The 18999-nt window shown below is 46.4% G+C and overlaps 1 protein-coding gene across 1 annotated transcript in view; it reads right to left on the bottom strand.

The window, feature by feature from the left end:
* Positions 1-18999, bottom strand: part of PTPRT (protein tyrosine phosphatase receptor type T) — a 1046874-nt gene that overhangs the window by 753000 nt on the left and 274875 nt on the right. The window contains exon 2 of the mRNA XM_057701613.1: positions 3951-4076. Coding sequence (XP_057557596.1) covers positions 3951-4076 — 126 coding nt within the window. The remainder of the gene's footprint in view (positions 1-3950; positions 4077-18999) is intronic.

Here is an 18999-nt window from a genome sequence, read left to right as displayed (position 1 = left end):
TTTAACGCTCACACTGCTTCCCACATTACGGATGAAGAAACTGAGGCAGAGGGATTAAGGCCCAGAGTCAGTTGGCTCTGGCACAGGACTGGAAGAAGCTGGTCTGTACCAAATCCACAATGAGGACTTTGAAAGCCAAGAACAGGACGCTAAGAGTGAGAACATCGAGGGAGGCTTTCATTAGACAGACCAATGAGGGACATCTCCCTGAGGAGGAGTGATGCTGAGACCTGACAAAACCAGGCAAGTGAAGAGTAGAGAAAGTGACTGCAGTGAGAGGATACAGCACATGCAAAGGCCCCGAGCCAGGGAAGACTCAGACGTGCCCAGGGAACTGAAACATGACCAGTAGGTCTGGAGCATTTTGAGAGAGAAAAAAAAAGGAGCTCAGAGAAGACGTTAGATCATGCAGGACCTTGCAGACATTGTAAGGAGTTCAGGGTTCATCCTATGGGCCACGGGAAGTGCCCAAAGGGCAGGGGCTGATTGACCCAGAGCCTAGCACAGAGCCTGACACACCAAAGGGGCACAGTAAAAGGCTGTGGAACATCTGAATACACAGAGTCACACTAGATTTCTGAAAGGATGGAAAATGCTGGCTTTACAGAAGGAGGAGGAAGATTTCAGCCTTTGCCCACGAGAAGAACAAACAATTTCGCCTAATCCAAATTCACTTTCATGCCTCTCTGCCTAAGAAGCACGCTGTGCCACTGAAAGCACAGGCGCATCATGACAGAGTAATTTCAGTGATCATTATGAAATGCCTCTATTTAGAAAAGCTCAGAGGTTTGTATTAGCACGCTCCAATATTTACAAAATGCCACTGCACTGAGGGGCTGAGAAAATTAAGATTAGGAGCAAGAGTTGCTCCTTCCAGGAGCGAGCGTGGCATGGTGGAAAAAGCAGCAATGTCACGCGGCTGCCGGGAGCCTCAGTTTTCTGATCTGTAAAATGGAAGGATGGTGGCAAAGATGTAGAATGTGCTATCAATTAATAAAAGGCCCAAAGGCATTTAATAATGTTTATCAGTCATTTCTTCATCAAAGAAACACCTGATAAACACTATTTGCCCATCCATCCATCCAACAAAATGGTATTTCATCCATACTGTGTATGATAGACTGAATGAGACACTAAAGGTAAAGCCAGGAACAAGACTGTCACGGTCCTGGCTCACATGGAACTTCTCATCGGGGGATACAACGTACACTGAACAAGTAACGCCAGCTGTGAAATGTGCTCCTGAGGAAACGTGCAGGGTGCAGTGGGGAACATTTACAGAAAGAGCTGACCCAGACCAGAGCATCTGGGGAGCACCCGCCTGAGGAGGAGGTGCAGGAGCTGAGATGGGAAGGGGAAGTAGAAGAGAACAGGGTGAAGGCAGAGGTTCTACCGAGAGTGCCAATCTCATGTGAATTCCTGAGGCAGGAAAGGGTCTGGAACATTCTGGCAACTGACAAAAGCCAGTGTGAAGTGAGCACAGGTGGGACTGGGATGTGGAGAGGCTGGACCCCTCAGAGGCCACAGCAGGGCACTGGTCTCCTCTCTCACAGCAAGAGGAAAGCCTCAAAGAGAGTCTAGGTAGAAGCTGGGCGGGGATAATGAAAGGGAGGGGTAGCAGGAACAGGCCTACATTCTAGAACAATCTCTGGCTTCTGTGTAGAGAGTGGGTTAGAGTCAAAAGAGGAAGCGAGAAGCCTGAGTGGAAGTCTTCCAGTGCCCCAGGCGAGAGCGGAGGATGCGGGGCTCCAGGGCAGCAGTGGCAGAGACAGAGATGTGAGCAGACCTGAGTTGGGCTCGGGAGGTAAAGGGGCAGGACAGAGTGATTGACAGGAGAGGGGCAAGGAGAGAGGGCAGAGAGAAGTGTGACTCCCGGGTGTCTGAATCAGTGCCAGAGTGATGAAGTGGCCTTGTGAGACAAGGAGTCCTAGAGCGTGAGTAGACGGAGCTGAATCAGGAGTTCACTTTGGGAGATGGTGAGTCTGCAGAGCCTGCCTGACCCTAAGGGGTGTCCAGCGGACCAAAGACGAGCTGAAAGAGCCTACGTGTGCATGGTCACTGCTGAGGGCCCGGGTTCAATCCCTGGTCAGGGAACTAAGATCCCACAAGCTGTGTGGCGCAGCCAAAAAAAAAAAAAAAAAAAAAAAAAGAGTGCCATTGTCTAAATTTGTAATAAAATTGGGTCATTTGTAGAGACGTGGATGGACCTAGAGATTGTCATACAGAGTGAAGTAAGTCAAAGAGAAAAATAAATATTGTACATTAATGCATATATGTAGAATCTAGAAAAATAGCACGATGAACTGGTTTGCAAGGCAGAAATGGAGACACAGATATAGGCAGCAAACGTATGGATACCAAGGGGGGAAAGCGGGGCAGTGGGGTGATGAAAAGAATTTATGTCAAATTGGTATTATTAAAAAATGTTTTAAATAAAGTATAAAAAAGGAGCCTACGTGTGCGTGCAAATACACACCCAACACTATCACATCCTAAAGAACTCATTCAGCCTAGGTTTGCGGAACAAACACGCACACACAACACACACACACCCGCACCAGAAGATCTGAATCTATCTGGCCAACACCAAAGCTGGCCACGCAGAGCACAGCAGGTGTGGCAGGAAGCCTTCAGCTCAGGTGCACTCCTGGGGTTTCCGATGGGAAGAGGGATTCTATCACATAAACCAAGACATTTTTGAGAGTAAAGTCAGCTTTTTAAAAAAACTATGATGGGACAACAGGCGCAGAGGTTGTGCCATGGTCACTTTACTAACAGGCATGTGCAGTTGTTGGTGATGCCCACTCACGTAAAGTAAGATCCTACCAGACCTGAAAAGCTCAATTTTGTACCATGTCACAGCTTTATGATACCCGCGGCTTGTGTCTAGACTCAGGAGAAACGTACACAAACAACTGGTGCCCTTAATAAGAACTAGATAGAGCCATCCAGTCGCCTCCCGCTTTGGAGTCAAACTCAGAGTCAATAATGTCACACAGGCCACAACCTTGCCTGGACATCTCTGAGCATCTCTCTCTCCCTCCAGCTTAATGACATCCTGGCAAAGCTGCCTCTCAGAGCAGCTGAGAAGACAAGGTATCCGGGCAGCGGGTCGTGCACATCAAGTTCATAAGAGATGTCTGACAGCAACTGAAGTCATGGGGAGAGTTGAGGCCATCCATGGTGTGATGGTTATTTTTGTGTGTCAACTTGACTAGGCTAAGGGATGCCCAAACAGCTGGTACGGCGTTACTTCTGGGCGTGTTTATGAGGGTGCTTCCAGAACTGATTAGCATGTGATTTGGAGAACTGACTAAAGCAAATAGCACACCCAGTGTGGGTGGGCGTCATCCAATCCCCTGAAGGCCCAAATAGAACAAAAAGGCACCTCCTCCAGGTGTACCTCTCCTAGAATACATTGGCTGTAACTCTCATAGGCCTACCTCACGCAGGTATTCATCAGGAATGGACGTTAGGCCTTCAGCCCAACTGGTGAAGGATAAACTTGGCATTCAGGACATCAGGACACCAACTTTATGAGTAATAATTTGGACTGCAGAAGTTCCCCTGCATACACACAAGCTGTGTCTGTGTGGTCCAGAAGGAAAGAAATATCCTCAAATTCTTGAGAAGCTTTTCTCCTCAAAAAATCCCACTACTATCAGCCTCCTGGACAAAACTCAGTGAGGCTCCATTTGTAGCTAAAGCTTAGAATCTCAAAGCTAAAAGAAATCCTAAAGTTTCCTGAATCCAGATGACATGCGACTTCTCCCACACCCTTAAGAGTTCACTCAGACTTGGTTTGCACACCTCTGGGAATGGGGAACTCACTACCAACAATGTTACCTACTGCCCTCCCCGACAGCTCAATCCAGAAGAATGTTCCTCCCCATGAGTCATCATAAAAGCTACCACCCCCATCAGAGCCTCAAACACAGTTGGTCACGTACCTGTGGGCACTGCTGGGTCCAGCATTGGTTTCTCCCATGTGTTAATCTGCTCCCAGGTAAAGCCATTGGTCCCCAGGGCCACGCTGTAACCACAGTTGCTGTAGTGTTCATCAAAGGAACAGCCACCTGCAGACAAAAGAGATGTGGGTAAATATATCCTTGTGTCTGATGCTGCGTTTGTTACCCCCGTCTCAGCGGCTCTTCATTTACAGCTTTGAATTTTAAACTCTGGAGGAGATTTTTTTTTTTTTTTTAAGGCAAGCAAATTGGATTTTTATATTTGCTTTGGTGCTCTCAAGAAAGACACTGGCATCTGCAGGCCCCCTGTTTAAAAAAGTTAATAAGGCTAGTTACATTGATTTCAATCTTCCTTCCTGAGAAAGTAAACAGCAATGTCTCATTCTAAGTAGGAAAAATGAATGCCAGGGCATGCCTCTGTAATTGCTTCTGCCAACATGGAGAGATGCTGAGAGGCAGCAGATAGAGAGCACTAGCTTCGGAGTCTTGCAAAACTAGACACGAATCTCAGCCTTGCAAAGCTGGGTCAGCTTGGACCAGATGCTCCGCCATCTGTGTCTCAGTTTCCTCACCTGGAATATGGAGGGAAAGAGCCACTTGACAGAAATATCAGGAGGATTAAATGGAATAACATACGAAAAGTAACTGGCACGGAATAAATTCTCAACACCCACCTCCTTCCCTATAAAAGCAGTTTTTGTGGAGTGAAAATCAAATGTGTAGAGAATTAGACAAGTATGCACCTGGAAGATAATAAAGTCAAGGCCGAAAGTATTTAAAGCTTCCCCCTAAAAGTCCAAGCCATCCACCACCCACCACTTTGCAATGAGCTGTATAAGTTGGATTTTGCTGAGCATACGCTATGGGCTCTAAGTCCCCTCCAGGTGACATGGAGAGAGATGTGGGGTATGCAGCTGGGGCTGCAACTAGGAAATGCTGGTCCATCCAGAGAAGAAGGAGGTGACTCTCTCCTGGAAGGGAAGGGGGAGAGGAGAACTAACCAGGAATTTGAACTTGAGGAGCATCTCCATGGGCACAGAGCAGAAGGAAGAGCACTCCAGGGCGAGCTGGCACGATGCACAGAGGAGGGGAGGCAGCACCAAGACTGAGTTTCACACTCCAGTCCATATTTCCACTGCCCTTTCTTTTGTCTCCTTACTGCTCAGACCTCATCACATCACAATCTCCCTCCCTTAAACAACCGTTGGTTCCCCTGTCACGCATCCAAACCACATCCATGGTTCTGCTCCACATACAGAAACCATCCTCTGCTAGCCCCTGCCTGTATCTGCAGCCTCGTGTAATATCACACCATCGTCTCCATCAGCAGCAAAGGACAAAACTTCTGCTCTGCACCCAGACCTGGAATTTCCTCTGGTCAGTGGTGGTGGAAGGCCTGTTCACAGATCCAATACAGAATATAGTCACAACACTGCTACAGTAAACCTATGATGGCAACGCTCTCTCCACTTCCTTTCTTTCTGAGTATGGAAACCCAGAAGAGTCAGTCTTCAGCACCCTAACGGAGTCAGGCCGGGCAAAGGAGAGCAGGATCTGTTTTGGTTGTGCAAGCGTTGGGGCTTGAGTTGAGAATATTAAATAGCTTTGTACTAAAAAAGTAACATGAATTTGCAGTATAGACACCTAGAGAGAGAAGGAAAGGAGAGGGAGAGAGAGGTCCAAGAAACACAACATAAAGCAGACACCTGCAGAAGGTGAGAGCCAATGAGAAATTTCCTGTGATGGGAAAAGTTGGTAGATGCGCTGGTAGAAACTAAAATTTCTGTTTACTTTCATTTATTCAATCTCTCATTCACAATTATTTAATTGAGCTCTTAGGGTAGATCCAGCAGAGTAAAAGGTGCTATCTATACAGTGGTTTACAAGAGAAGCATGCTATCACTAGCATGAGTGAGGCAGACAGACAGTAAACACGTAACCTAGTAAGTAATTCCGCATTTCTGTATGTGCTATGAAGGATGCCATTGGGGTGGCTGAGAGGTCCCCTAGGTTGGCGTGGTCCAGGAAGCCTTTGTGACCATGAATGGCAACAGTTCCCCGTCCTGTGCTGTAACAGCCCTCCACTACACGAGAGCTGGCTACATGCAACAGCCACGAGTCACTGGTGCTTCCGGAAACTAAGGGAAGAAGGGCAATAATGCCCAGTGTGGATGGACAAGGGTCAACAGACAAGGATGGAAGTCCCAAGAGTCAAGAGGAAAGGTCAGGGGCAGACAGTAAAGGAAACTTCATCCCAGACACAGTGGACAAGGGGGACCTTTGAAAGGCCAGGACAAAAGCAACCAACCAACTTCTACTGGACTAAGCTTCAGAAGGGCTGGGAATAGTACTGGCACAGAGGAGGGGCTTAAGAAATATCTGTTGACTGAATGAACCAATAAATGTGAATGGGATGCCAGACAGAGACCAAGCTACATTCCAGTAACAGTGAGCCTACAGCAGTCCCCAAGCTCCACCTGCTCTTTCTAGTCTCACACTCGCCACTTCTCCTAGAAAGCTCCTTCCCCGTACTGCCTGTCTGACCAATTTCAAACTCTCCTCCCCCAAATCACTTCCTCTATAGACATTCTCTGACCAGAACAGCAGAGTGAATGCCTCAGATATGAAAACACAACACACTCCATTTAAAATTTAGAAAATAGTAGCAGCAACAGTTCCAATTGCTCAAAGAGGGCCACCCTCCCATCCTTACACCCCTGCTGCCTCACTGGAGCCTGCCTCTCAGCCTGAGGAAGACAAATGAACCACGTCAATGCCACTGACAACATCCAGACCCTGATGTGCTGGAATTGGTAAGTGAAGGGAGCCTGCAGCATCTCAAGCGTTCACTGGAATAGCTGACTGATCATCCTAAATCAATATCAGCATCCAGGGCTAGAGAATGAAAAGTACGGCCAAGATGGTGTTAGGTGCGTGGCAAACTGTTGAGGTCTCCTATCTTGGGCACACAAGAACTCTGCATTTCCAGGCCACCTTGCATCTGGGCAAGACCACGTGGTAAATCCTGGAAACGTGTGATAAAGTGATATCCACCATGTGCAAGGCTAGCCCATAAAAATAATCTCTTACTAGCAATCCCTCTCAGCCCACTGTGAAGACCTTCAAAGGTGTACTTGAAGGCAGGCAGCATCAAAGGAAGAAAGATGTCTAGATCCCAGAGACACTCATTGGAGGACAGTCACCCAGACAGTTGCCTGATCAATAATATCGTCACACGTTAGGAGCAAAATGCCAACTTTTCTAGTCGTAATATGCCACCGACATCTTAGGGCTTAGTTGTTACCATAGCAGAGCCTTGCACATCCTGATATAAGAAGCATGGGCTTCCTAGGTGGTACAGTGGTTAAGAATATGCCTGCCAATGCAGGAGACATGAGTTCAATCCCTGTTCTAGGAAGATCCCACATGCCATGGAGCAACTAAGTCCATGCACCACAGCTACTGAGCCTGTGCTCCGGAGCCCGTGAGCCACAACTACTGAAGCCCACGTGCCTAGAGCCCATGCTCTGCAACAAGAGAAGCCACTGCAATGAAGAGCCCGCGCACCACAATGAAGAGTAGCCCCCCCTCGCCACAACTAGAGAAAGCCTGTGTGCAGCAATGAAGACACAACACAGCCAATAAATTAATTAATTTAAAAAAAAAGAAGCATGCTCTCTTGAGCACTTGCTCCATGTCAGGCAATAAACGAGGCACTGATTATAGACACTATCACTTTTGCTTTCACTTAATCCTCCCAATTTCGTGAAGTAGATTTCTATCCCGACTTAAGTATAAGGTAATTGATACATTAAAGGGTTAAATGATCTGCTCAGCTCACATGGAAGGAAAGTGTCGGAGGCAAGTGTAAATCCAGGGTGACCTAACCACAGAGACCCACGGTCTTTCCAACAGACTGGGGGAAGAATGTATTCCCCAGAAACTGGGGACCAAGCCTTTCCCTTACAAGGTGATGAGAGGCGGTCAGGAAGATAAAGTGATTCCAAACGGTTGGGTCTTTCCATCTGAATCCATTCCCTTGCTTATTATCCTAGAAACATTTAATGAAGACTTTTTTTTTTTTTAAACAGGTCTGCACAGGGGCACAGAATTGATGGATATGATTCTTGCCCTCACAAGCTTTGCAGAGGACGGGGAAAGACAACCACACAAACATACACTTGAGGTGCCATGCAACAAACACTGTCACAGGGATATGTCAAAGGAGAAATTATTCATAAATTTTCCTTAATGGTCTAATTAATTCAATTCTCAGCTGCTTTCTAGACAAGATTTAGGAGGGCTCACAGTTATATCTCTGGGCATCCCAGCGTATAGATTCCAAGCAAGATCATATCAATAATTTGCCCCTAGTCTCCTGGATCAGATCAGTCGCCCACCCCTCACCTCCCTTCCTCCACTCAGTGGTAGATGGCCTGCTGAGCTACCCCCGAGCTGAGTGCTGGCAGGTCCTGGCCCTCTAAAGGGTAGGGACCCATCTCCTCTTCACAGCCACCCTCGGGCACCTTGCTGCCTCCACCTGCAAAGCTCTGGTGACCACTTCAACCTGCAGCCACTGAGCAAATGTCTTTCCCTTCTAACACTGTTCTTTGATACTGGGGTCCCACGGCAGCAAGCCTGTGGCCCCAGTGACCCGGTTCTTTTCAGACCACAACCCTCCCTCTCCCTGAAGAGGAGCTGGCTTAGAGTCGAAAGCAGATTTACACTCTATTTTGAGCCACTATTTCTTTGGGACAGCCAGGCCCACCTGTCAGTTCGATTCCATGCTGCCAGAACTTGTCATCTATTATGGGGAACTCAGTGTCTCTCGGTACAGAAGAGTTTCTAGGAACAGGCCCCTGTTCTGCACTTTATCACACATATATGTCCAAACTCTAGGGGTACACACAATTCATGACTTTTCTGTGGAGCTCCTGGGCTCCCAGCAAAGCAGGATGCATGGCCAAGTGATTATCCAAAGTGTCCCTGTGTTTTGTGTAGATCAAGAACATAGACCACGTTGTAACTGGTTATCAGTCTACCCTCTGTCAACTCTAGGCCAGCCACAGTGGACAAACACAGAAGCAGTAAGTACGGCATAATGGCGAAAATCACACTGAGGACAGGAGAAGACAAACGGGATAGGAGAGAGTTACAAGACCACCCTGCAATTTCCTACATGTCTGCCTACTGAAAGGGAGTTACCTATTTGACTCTGAGCTTCCAGAGGCCAAGAGAAAAAGGACAATCTTTTCAGACACTGGACACTCTGTGTTCATACCATATAAATCCAAATTTCTCAGGTAAATTGCCACCATTCTTGGTGCTTAGATCACACAAGAACTTCTCCACAGGGGTACTGGTAACAGAAATCCCTTATTCCGAATAATGAACAAGATCTGAAACAACATCCACGCAAGGGGTGCATGGCCAATTTCATGAGACTATTTCTCATAATCATCCTCAATATACATTGATAGCATCACCCAAACATACAATTCAGGAAAAGCAACTCACTAGGGCCCAATAGGATACAGCCTAGAGACCTGCTCCCTGTCTGTCTCACTTGACCCAGAGATAAGTTTTGAAAGCTATTAAGAAGAGAAAATATACTTGATAAGTGTTTTTTAAGCAATCCTCCCTGAATTGTCTTCCTCTCAGCCAACAGACTGAGAAATAGAGTGGTTATGAGCTCAAGATTATACACTCTGGTAACAATCTATACTGCCAGGGGGTGCAGCCCCTCTAGCTCACCTCCCTTCCCCCTTTCTGGGCCTTTATTTTCTGGCGTGCAAGATGGATCATGAAGGAACGTTCCAGCGGTCAAGGTTAAGGATTCCAGAGACTCAGGATTCCTGGGAACGCTCAGGAGCCACACAGATGCAGAGCCATGCCGCCAGCCCAAGGACCAGCTACTGAGAGCCACAGAGGGGAGGAGAAGGAAGGAAAGACGAGCTTCCCGTGGACCCACAGCAAGAAATATTCAGACCCAAGATGCTGAGTCTCACTGTGGCTCCTTTTGCTCTTTCAAAAACTCTCTCTTGGTGGAATTCCTTGGCACTGCTACACTTGCTAGAAAAGTCTCCCGACCACCTCTGCGGGAGTTTGTGGCAGGCTACTCGGGGAAGACTTATGATTGGAGAGATTCCCAAAAGACATTCATTTGGATGCTCGCCTCATTCTGTTTTGAAGTGGCCCCATTCAACCGATGTCAACTCCATCACTGTCATTTTGGAAGAAAACAAAAATCTCCTAAACCTACCCCCACCCCCAGAATTGGGCTCCACCTCCAAAGCACATGTCCTGGTTTGGAGAAGATCCAGACAACTGAGGAAGGACAAGGCAGTGCTGCCACAGGCCAAGGGAGCACTCAACACTATCTCCCTACCCTGGGACAGAGAAGCTATTTCCCTGGACAAGCTGAGGTCAAAATGTAGCAAAGGCCCCAGATGCTCTGATGTGAGTCAAGCATAAAAAGTCAACAGAGAAATGGAAAACTGTAGCAAGGAAATTGGATTTTGAAAATCCATTTGGGTTTGGTAATATATAGCATATCAGCATCTGTAAGGGAAGTAAAAATAGTGCAGGACACATACTTTAAGATACATTAAAGCATAAATAAAGTTTACAGTGCCAATCAGAATTTTTTTTAAACATGAGCTCCTCCTTTGAAAATGAGAGAGGAATAGAATTCAATAAAAATACAAATGTGTCTGCCTCTGCATTTCTCAGATATGATCCTGTGTATTCTTGAACAGAATTGAGTTCAGAAGAAAAACTAAAGGTTTGCTGGGCTTCTAAGCCAGGCACTGTACTTCAGTTATGTAAGTATATAAATATGTATGAGGTTAAGTCTAGCTACCCCCACTCCCTAAGACAGGGGTCAACCAACTTTTTCTTAGAGGGCCATACAGTAAAGATGTTCACCTTGCAGGTATACTGGTTTTCTCTTGCTACCCAACAAGTTACCACAAACTCAAAACAATGCCCATTTATTATCTCCTGGTTTCTTTGAGTAAGAGGTGAGGGCAAGGCTGTACCAGGGCCTCCCCAAGGCTGAGGTCAAGAGGACCTGCTTTCCTTTCTGGAGCCCAGGTCATCTTTTGCATGGTGTTTTGCAGAATTCAGTTCCTTGTAATAATTACAGGATCGGGGCCCCTGCTCTCTGGCTGGCCACCATCTAGGGACCACTCTCAGCCCCTAGAAGCTACCCACAGTACCTGCCATAAACTGTCTCATGTCTTAAATCTCTTCCTGGGCAGGACTCCATCCTTTTTAAGGGCTCATCTGATTCGGTGAGGCCCACCCAACCAACATCATCTCCTTTTTGATTAACTAAAGTCAACCAACGTGGGACCCTAATTACATCTGAGAAATCCCTTCACCTTGGTCACGAACATAACCTAATCATAAAAGGGAAATATATTCTATCCAGAGGTCCTCCCAAAGGATGGGAATTATACAAGACATGAATACCAGGGGCCAGTACTCTTGAGGAGCAATTTGTAATTCTGCCCACCACAAAGGTGACTTGGCCTCTGTCACTATGAATCAGTAATGCCACTGTAGCACAGAAGCAACCAGAAGCCATACAGAAAGACAGGCAGGATTGTGTTTTAGCTGCATAACACAGAGAGATCAACTCAATTATGGGCGATGACTTAGAGGGCTGAGATAGGGAGGGTGGGAAGGAGTTGTGGGAGGGAGGGGGTATGGGGATATATATATAAATACAGCTGATTCACTTTGTTGTACAGCAAAAACTGGCACAATAGTGTAAAGCAATTATATTCCAATAAAGAGCTTAAAAGAACAAAAACAAAAAAACAAACTTTATTTACTGACACTGCACTCTGAATTCCCTATGATTTTTCACATCACAAAACAGTATTCTTCGTTTGATTTGTCTAAACATTTGAAAATGTAAAAACCAATCTTCCTTTGTGGGCGGAGTACAAAATCAGTGAAGGTCCAGAATTGGCCTGCAGGCTGTAGTTTGCTAACCTTTGCTTTGATGCCGTAAAAATTTCCAATTTTAACACGGTCACAGAAAAGTGCCGTGTTTCACCATTTGAGCGTTTGATGTCATGAGCTTTTGATACCTCCTTCCCACGTCTCAGTTGTAAGACATGTCTTCCTTACCCCAGGAAGCGGAAGGGAGGACATGTCATCCAGTGCCTTCGAAGCAACAGTCTGGGCCTGGAGGATGAAGGCTTGAGAGAAGCACAAAAGGCCACTGGATTTGAATAAGCACCTCACGGACCTCACAGCATGTGTTCTCCACGGGTGAGGAGTAGCGCTCCCACTCCACAGACGAGGAAACCAAGGCCAGAGCAAGTGACATTCTCAACATCACCCAGTTCATCAGGGGCAGATCCAAGACTCACATCAAAGACTCCTTCCTTAGCCAGAAAATCTGACAACCAGAGCTCAGCTCCTACTACATTCATGGGAGATCCAGTACAAAACCAAAATGCAAAGCCTTTGGCTTAAAAACTATAAAGAATTTCAACATGACCATAGCAGAGCATTAAACTGAGCATGGGGCCCTTCCAAGTGCCAGGCCCTGGGTGACTGCACAAGTGAAACACCCATGAAGCCAGCCCCGCTCTGTGGACACACACATTCTAACAGTAAGAGCCCCCCAGCCCGCAAGTCATCGCGATGCTGCCCTGGTGCCAACAAAGACATTGAAAGCAGGGCAATATCTAAGTAGCTTATTAATCGTGGGCAGGCTACGGTGGGTAGGCAAGTCTTGCCCCCAGAATGAATGTAAACCAGCCTGGCATAAATTGAATTCCTTTTTGGAATATCTAATTGAATTTGCAGAACTGTGTGCCAAGGGGGTGTTTAAATAAGTGCACAAATATGATAAGAAGGCCTTCACACCATTTTATCTAATTCAGTAAGCAAAAATAATGGCAGGGCACGTTCCAATTAGTGTTTGATTTATTTGCTTTAACAAATCCAATTAGCAGAATGTTTTATAAAGTCATCCAATGTCAAACACTCATGGACTCAACAGATAGAAACAATACTCCTAATAGCAAAAAAAAATGTTTTAAAGCTCTTTGAACAGCGAATTTATTATAAATAAGATGATGCCTCTCTGATGGCGTAGGCATTCCCCCAGGACCAGGGAAACAGTGTCTGATCTGCTCATTTGGTTCTTTTTCCCAGAGACTCCGGGAGGCAACTCAGGTTAATTTGGCCCATTATAATAAGTCCAGGAAAACAACAAAGGTGGAAGTTAGCAAAGGGACTTCAAGGGAGAATAATGAACTTGCTCTTGGGTGTCTTCTAGACCAGAGACGTGTTCTGACTTCCAAGGCAGCACAGCGGAGCGGGAAAAGACAGGACTAAGAGAAATAGCGACCTTCTAGAACCTGATCCAATGCCCTCACGCCCTTTCCAGGCTCCAGTGTTTCTCTCTGTAAACTAGAGAGTTCAAGGAGATTAGCGACCCTTGGGCGTGCCCACCCTGAGTGGTGGATGATGGTCGCTGACCAGTGAAACTGGGCTTGCATAGGGTTTAAAAGTATGGACTCTAGAGCCAGTATCCCAGCTTTTGCATTTTTTTTTTTACAACTGTGTGACCTTGACCAAGTTATTTCACCTCTATGTGCCTCAACTTCCCCATCTGTAAAACAAGGTTAATCACAATGTCCCTCCCTTAGGGGCTGTGACGAGGACTGGGTAAATTGAATACTTGTAAAGACTTGGAACAGTGCCTGGCACATCGACTAGGTATTTGTTAAATGAATATCTAACCCCAACGTATGAATTAGAAATGGGAAAGACAGCTGCATTATCTGTGTCCACACTGCATAGTCTCAAAACAAATAAGATATTTTAAAGAAACTATCTGAGCTGGTCCATCACATCCTGGATGAATCAGCAGTGCCTTTGGTGATAAGCTATTGATAAGCACTGTCCATCCCAACTTTATTCACCACTTACTGCGGTGTGACCTTGGGCAAATCACCTAACCTTGCAGGTCAGAGATCCTTCCCAGGTAACAAAGGAATAAATTAAACTCTCTCAAAGGGCACTTCGATTTCTGACACCCTGGGAGATGGCGACTGTGTCCTCCACCATATCATCCAGCTACATTTGCTGGGATGCTGATGGGATGCAGGAGGGCCAGGTGTCCCCTGGAAATAAAAGCCGCTGTTCAGACCAGCTTCCCTGCAGGGTTTGCCGCGGGCCTCAGTCTGGTGCATCTTAACGTCCTACAAGAAGAGAACACAGCGGGACGTGGCAGGCAGACTTCCGTCTCCTCACGTGTGTCAGCCCTCCCAGGCTCCCGGAGAGAGCAGGCAAGAGGGCCGTCTGCCCCGCCCCAGGCGACGTCTCACCAGATGCTGTTCTGAACTGTGACCAGGAGGAAAGAATGACGGAGGCGTCCACGCGTGGGGTGAGCACTCGGCTTCACACCGCCGAGAAGAGGGTGGGGGTGGGTGGGGGAGAGCGGTCACCTCCCGTTAAAGTGAAGATGGCTCAATCTGGAGACCAGCTGGGGAGTCCACCAGCCTGAATGGCGGCCCCACCCAACCCAGCAAGTCTGTTTTTGTTTCCCCCAAACAATCCGGCAGCAGATTCAGGGATTTCGCTGCTCTCCCACGTTTCAAGAGGGAAGGGATCACCTGGCCTGGCTCCCAAATTTACAGGTGGGGAGAGAGGCATAAAAAGGACAAGACTGCAAAGAGAGGGGTGCAGAGCTGGGATGGAAGCCAGCTCTCCTGGCCCCGGGCCAGAGCGCTGCCCACTCGGAAGCCAGAATAGCATCTTTCATCTTTTCTCACACCGCGGCGATGCCTTTTTTTTCATTTTTATTTTTGAAGGAGCAGTGAAAGCAAGAGATGACCGAGGGTCATAACCCATTTCAGGGAAACTTTAGATCAGCTGGGAAAGGTGAGCGAAGGTTTCGTCTACACAGAAGGAAGGGCTGACACTGCTCTCTGGCAGGAGTCGTGTCATCTTCTGAAGACCGTGGGAGCCCAAGCCAGCTCTGGATGGCCTCGGGGTCTTTGCACGGCTGTTCCCCCTGCCTGAAATGCTCTCACCCTAGCACTTCACGTGGTGTCAGGTGGCTGGCCCTGGGCATCTTCCACATCAAACACCGCCTTCTCAGAGACGCCTCTGTGAACATTCCATAGGAAACAACCTTCTCTCTTCCCCAATTCTTCTCCATCTCACCGTCTTGCTTCTGTTCGATGGCGTTGTTATTCATACCCCCGAGTAACTCTGGAATTACTCATTTACTCATTTGCTTATTTTTCTGTCTTCCCACTACCCGTTTAAGTCCACCAGGGCAGGGAGTGTACATGTCCGTGATCTTTGCCACTGAATCCTTGGGTCGTATCCAAGAGCCCGGCACGTTGATGCTTGAGAGCTTAAGGGAAATTCAATAAAGGCCTCATGAATGAATGAATGAAGTGTAATCAAGTGTCAGGAGGGCAAGATGGCATCAGAGGATGACACCCAGCTTGGTTCTGGCACTTTCTTTGAAACCTCTGGTGGGTCAGAGAAAATCTCGAGGCTCCACTTCCTCATCTGTGAAGTGGGAACAATAATGACAGCAGCTGGCATTTAATGAGTGCCTATTGTGTACCGTGCACAGTGGTTAAATCTGTGATTAAATTTTTTCCTTTAATCCCCAAGGAGCCCCATGATACTGGTGCTATTACTACCCATGCTTTATGCACGATGAAACCGAGAACCTGCGAAATAACCTGCTCCAAATCTCATAGCTAGGAAATGGCTTGATTGGGGTTTGAACCAAGGCAGTCCTATTCCAAACACCACAGTCTTAGTGACTGGGTCATAACCCTAAGTGGCCACTAATATTGCTACTGCTACAGGAACATAGGCTTGCTAAACCTCTCTTCTCCTGAAACTGACTCATTTTTAACAGGTAATTTTTTCAAAGGAAGAAAGAAAGAGAAGCAGCCACGCATCCTGAGCCTCCTGGGTCTCCACTCACTGTCCTGATGGTTCAAGGTCATGAGAAGTCACGTGGTCCACACATGGCTCTCTCTCTGGGTCTCTGGTGCTCCCTTTGACCTCACTGTAGACCTCAGCTCCATTAGTGACATGACCTAGAGAACCTCAGGAGAGACTACAGCCAAGTGCTCCTACCTGGCCCAGCAGTTCACCCCAGTAGGAGTGGACTTTTGTAATAATCACATCAAGAACCCCAGGGAGAGAACATCTTCAGGTCATTCAAAGCCTTCCCAAGTTTCACCTTGGGAAAAATCAACCTTCTGTGCCTACACTGTATAACTTTAAATAATTAAGTGGCAGGCTCTTTACAAGCACTACCTTATTTCTCTTACAGCAGCCCTGTGAGTTCTCTTTGGGATTCAATATACATATCTGCAAAGTTAGAATCTGAGGCTCAGAAAGGTTAAGTAACTGCCTCAAGGATACACAGCTTGTAAAGGGCAGAGTCAGAAATCAAATTACTTTCAATTTGACCCCAAAGCACAAGTCCTCTCAACACTATCATAATGTCTCCTGCATGAAAAACCAGTAAACTCCTCCAGTTTGGCAATTCTCATACCTCCTCATTATCTCTTTGAATTAATTCAACCCCTGCTTGAATGATATTCAATAATCCTAGACTTGGTACCTACTGTGTGCTAGACATTATTCTAGAGAGCAAGGATTAACAGCTGTGTGTCCCTCTTTCAGGAAGCTCATGTTCTAGTAGGAACCAAACAAGGAAAATATGGAGAGAAATAAAGCAGGTAAGGTACCCACCTTGACTTGTGACATACCACCATACTCTGAACATGGTAGGCACTCAATAAACATAGGCCCAAGGTGGGTATAGAAAGTGATCCCTGCTATTTCTTGCCAAGCAATAGGCCAGCCATTCCACACAATCCCACTTAATCCTAACAGTCATCCTATGATCCAGGAATTACTCATGTTCATTTTAAAGATGAAGAAACTGAGATTCCAATGAGATAAGAACCCAGCCCAAGTTCCCTACATTTGCGGATTCTCTCTTTCCTTTCCCCAAAGGTCATCATTTCTCTGCTACACAATGCTGTGCCTACAAAACCTTCAGAAACATTTAGGACTGGCTGACAGATACTGGTTTATGTCCTCAGTTTTTATATGTATGTTAACATTTAATTACATAAAGTAAAAATCAGGTTTTCATATAGTCAATTAAACTCAATGATAGCATCGAGCATTATATAAATCACCCAACCGGTCATTGTGTGAATAAAATATTTATTGAGGTTTGAACATTATCATAAGTATAGTTGCTGTGAGCTCTCTCAAAATAGTTAAGCTTTAGCAAATCTGTCTGTGGTGGCCAGGTAGACTCCATCTACCAGGGCCCGTTAAATATGAATTAAATGTGGAATGAAAAAAATTTTTAAGAACAGAGGATAAAAGAGCCTCAACGAAGCTAAAGCTCATATTAGGTGGATGCCACAATTGGATCAATCCACTAGGAATGTGGTGTCTTAGGTAACCGGAGTTTGAGCTCTGCTAGCATGTCAGCCTGTTAAATCATTAAGCCTGTGCATTCTTTTTCTCAAATGTTGATATGTCAGTTCCCTGGAGAGGTAAATCTCACAAAGATGAAGGCACCCACAAATAGGAAGCAGGCACTCTCCTAGCAATTAAGGAAGTGGCCTTTGACGAACATTTCAAAAAAAGATAGCATTGTTCATCTCTGTCTGTTCTTTAGTTCTTCTAGGTCCTTGTAAAACATTTCTTTTTAAAAAAAAAGTGCATTGTAACAAGCTAGTCACTTCTGGGACTTTACGCTCCTGCTATATGAATCTTAAGTCTAATGCAGATTTGTGATTAATAATGAACATTTTGTTCTCCTCCTCAAAACAGAAACAAGCAAAAAAGATAGCAGGGCTGTCACTACAATTCCTAAGCACAAAAACCAGAACCAGTACCTCATAGCCACCCCATCTCCGCCTCTCCAGAACCGAGGATTCATGTCCAGGACACATAAGCTCATTTCTTGGGATGGCCCTGGTGGAGCAGTGGTAAAGAATCCGCCTGCCAATGCAGGAAACACGGGTTTGATCCCTGGGCAGGGAAGATCCCACATGCCTCAGAGCAACTAAGCCCATGCGCCACAACTACAGAGCCTGTGAGCCGCAACTACTGAGGCCCACGTGCCTAGAGCCCAGGTTCCAAAACAAGAGAAGCCACCGCAATGAGAAGCCCGTGCACCACAACGAAGAGCAGCCACCACTCACCGCAAGTAGAGAAAGCCCGTGCGCAGCCAAAGACCCAACGCAGCCAAAGACCCAACGCAGCCAAAAATAAATGTATAAGCACGTTTCTCATCTTTAGAACAAGCACTCAGCCACTTCTAGCTTTATGCACATTTTTTTTTTAAGTCTGAAAAGGCCCAACACATAGGATCCTATGAGTGCAGCTCCTGCCAGCACCACTCTACCTCGGGCTAAAACTCCTCGGAACAGAAGTGCACGTCTAACAAAGCCACTACTCGCTAAATCATATCACAGCTCAGGCCCTGACAGCACAAGAGCGTCAGGTGGTCTTGAAGATGGAGGATTTGCCTGGAAGAAAGGAGCCTGCATTACAGTAGGCTTGACCCTGCCACCAGCTGGTTGCATGACCTTGGCCGAGTCATGTTCCCTTTAAATGCAATCTGGCAGGAAGTTCCTAACAGTCTCTCTTAGAACCTCAATTCCATGCCTAAAAAATCACTGGAAAAGGTAAAAACTTCCAAAAGAACTGAAAACAATAAAACTACCATTAGCATTGGGAAGAAACTGAAATGGATTTAAACATTCAAGTGGCCGAACACTCGTGACACCCTTGTTTATAATCTGGAAGAAAAGTTAAACCTCATTTGCCTGGAATTCACTAGGCAGACCATGTGTTCCTTCCATGCTGTCAACCCCCAAGTTCCAAAATACATAGTTTTTAACAAGTAGGAAAGCACGTCACTGGCCCTCTAATGAAGAAGACTTGTTCCAAGCACTTGGAGTTTCTCTTCCTTACTGTCTCCTTCCTG

Source organism: Hippopotamus amphibius, chromosome 12 (genome assembly GCF_030028045.1).
Source record: "Hippopotamus amphibius kiboko isolate mHipAmp2 chromosome 12, mHipAmp2.hap2, whole genome shotgun sequence".
Lineage (NCBI taxonomy): Eukaryota > Metazoa > Chordata > Mammalia > Artiodactyla > Hippopotamidae > Hippopotamus > Hippopotamus amphibius.
This window is presented reverse-complemented; position numbering and strand designations above follow the sequence as displayed.